Source organism: Triticum dicoccoides, chromosome 7A, assembly GCF_002162155.2.
Source record: "Triticum dicoccoides isolate Atlit2015 ecotype Zavitan chromosome 7A, WEW_v2.0, whole genome shotgun sequence".
NCBI lineage: Eukaryota > Viridiplantae > Streptophyta > Magnoliopsida > Poales > Poaceae > Triticum > Triticum dicoccoides.
The window spans coordinates 340,203,566-340,206,191 of NC_041392.1; the positions used below are offsets into that span (position 1 = coordinate 340,203,566).

Genomic DNA, 2,626 nt, shown 5'->3' on the forward strand with positions numbered 1-2,626 from the left:
AATCCTACAATTAGAATAGTTATTTGAAAACAGGCTGACCTATATAGGAGCCGACGCAATGCTTCCGAACCGGCACAACGGAGAATAAAAACGCCGCCGCACCTCATCCCAAACTTTCCCGATCCCACCGCTGGTCGGCCCTGCCTAGCGCACCGCCCCGCCCTGCCCAGCGCGCCGCCCGCCCGCCTGCCCCGACAAGCCGCCGCCCGTGCACCTTCCCCAGCGCGCCGCCGCCCCGCCTTCCCCAGCGCGCTGCCGCCCCGCCTTCCACAAGTGCCGTTGACCTACCTTCCTCAGCCTGCTTCCTCCCGGCCTTGCCCGGCTCCCGGCGATGCGCCCAACGCTTCCTCCCAGCTCCGCCCTGCATCGGCGAGGTGCGCCGCCGTGTACGCATCCTCCAGCTCCACCCCATCGCCGCAGTCCAACGTCTTCAGTTGCTGTCGTTGGCCAGCGCCGCGCGATGTAAGGTGGATCCCAACCTGTTGCAGATGCCCGTCGCAGCCATGTCCTATGACGCTGCCGACGGCCACCTCCCGCGACGAGCTGGCTCCGATCCCACGGCTATGGCGGCCTCCTCTGCAGACGAGTTGACTCCGGTCGTGCTCGAGGCCGTCGTCTCTTATGGCTGGGGAAGCAAACAGAGGCTTGAACGCAGTCGCGTCTACCTCCCAGGTTGCCTGCTCCGCAAGCGTCTCGAACTGCATGAGTTCGCCATATTCTGCTCCGTGAGCTCTACAACTTCAGTTCTGTGTGCAGCTTCAAGCATCATTCAATTTTCGTGTAGTGTTTCATGATGGCGTTTATCTTCATCTCGGCCATCACGGTGGCTGTGCACTTGTGCCACTGTTGTTAACTAGGTGATGTGGAAGCCCTACTACGACTATACACCAAGTGCAAAGACGTTTGGTGAAAGTTATAGTACAGCTATACGTCGACCGCCGTCAAGTTCTACTATGGATGTATGCCAAGTTCTACGACTATACGCCGACTGTCACACTGGTTTGCATGACTTGCTGCTGCTGGTTATATACTCTCAACGTTTTAGTTTGGTGTTTTGAAGTCTCCGTAGAACGTTCTTCTGAACTTGTGATATGAAGCTGCTACTTCCGTGGTCGATTTGATATATACAGAAGCCTGCTTTCGATCTCTCTTCTCCCACACGTGTCTAGCTGGTGGCTTGTGCGGACGCAACTCACACAGTCTCCCAAATCTCCAAAAGAACCGAAGTTCAGTTTCTATCATGTTACAAGTTCAGAGTTTATTTCCGTAATATCTGAAGAAGACTTGTAAAAGATTATAGTGTTCACTGCAAAAAAAAAGACTTGTAGTTCTCTCTGCTTGTCTCTCCCAGTGAACCATGTGTCCTGCTAACGTCTAGTAGTTTGTGGGGCATGATGTTAACTACAAATGTATAGTAGTTTATGAACCATGATGTTAACTGAATTTTTTTGCAGCTCGGCGTATTGCTGCTGGAGCTGGTGTCCGTGCAACAGCCTGCGTAAGGGACTCCTTCCTCGTTGACACGGGCGAAGGCGCTGCAGTGCATGACCAAGGACCGCGCGGCGCGGCCTAACATGTCCTCGGTCGCCGTCAAGGTCTAAAAGCTCTTCCTGGAGGTGCAGGACTGTGCCAACAAAGTTCCACATCCCCGCTGACATGTCCATCTCCATGGCACAGATGAATTCAATTTAATTGCTTGCTGGAGAATGTGTCGTTGCTCGTCGTAGGATTCGAAAGTGAAATGGAATTGTTGGTAGATAAGTTGATTACCTCTGCCTTGGCCATCACATGTTTGTGATGCTAAACAACAGGTGAGTGCTGCTCAACACATGTAGGATGTAACGCCTACCACTACCAGGAAGCTTCGGCGCCCTGCTGCTAGCACATGAGGCGCTCGTGAGCAAATCCTGGTGCTCTGACTACAAAATTGATTGTTTTTGTCTGAGAGGTTGCTCTAGAACTGGAGTAGTATACTTTAAAATTCATACAACTGAATGCTACTTCAAATTTCAGCTAACTGAAAGCTCGGGGGGACTGGAAGCTGAAGGCTAGAAGTTCGAAGAAGACTTTCATAAAAGTTCAAAATCAAGAAAGAGCATTACAAAAGTAATTATTAAATAAAAATTAGTGTGTTGGCGCGTGCGTGCTGGGTTTGGTGTCTCTCTCTCTCTCTCTCGTGTGTGTGTGTCCACGCGCGTGTGTGTGAGACAAAAAAATATATGTGTTGGTTGGTTTCCCCAACTAGTTGCTCTCTGACAGACAATATGGCGTTGCTTTCCTTCTTCTTCATGAAATTGTTACAGAAAATTAGAGCATAGAAGTTCAAAATTAAAAGCAGAAAAGCGAGCATTTCTTGAAGACAATAAAAATGTAGATGTGAACTTCATATTCTCTGTCGCGGATAGTTCAAAATTTCCGCTTACGGCAAAACACACATACATTGGGTATCCAAAAATAAAAGAGACGAACATACAAAAAATCCATGAAGTTCAAAATTTTAAATTAGAGAAGTCTGAAGTTTATTAAAAAAGAAAAAAAATATTCGCTTCTAAAAATTAAAATAAAATGTTCAGGTTTAAATACCACAACAGTTGGATGTTCACTAAAATACGCCTAGCAAAAGTAA

General features: G+C 48.6%; 1 protein-coding gene across 1 annotated transcript in view; it reads left to right on the plus strand.

The window, feature by feature from the left end:
- Positions 1-2,218, plus strand: part of LOC119333491 — a 65,100-nt gene extending 62,882 nt beyond the window's left edge. The window contains exons 2-3 of the mRNA XM_037606369.1: positions 48-725; positions 1,455-2,218. Coding sequence (XP_037462266.1) covers positions 48-725; positions 1,455-1,502 — 726 coding nt within the window. The 3' untranslated portion in view covers positions 1,503-2,218. The remainder of the gene's footprint in view (positions 1-47; positions 726-1,454) is intronic.
- The last annotated feature ends 408 nt before the right edge of the window (positions 2,219-2,626 follow it).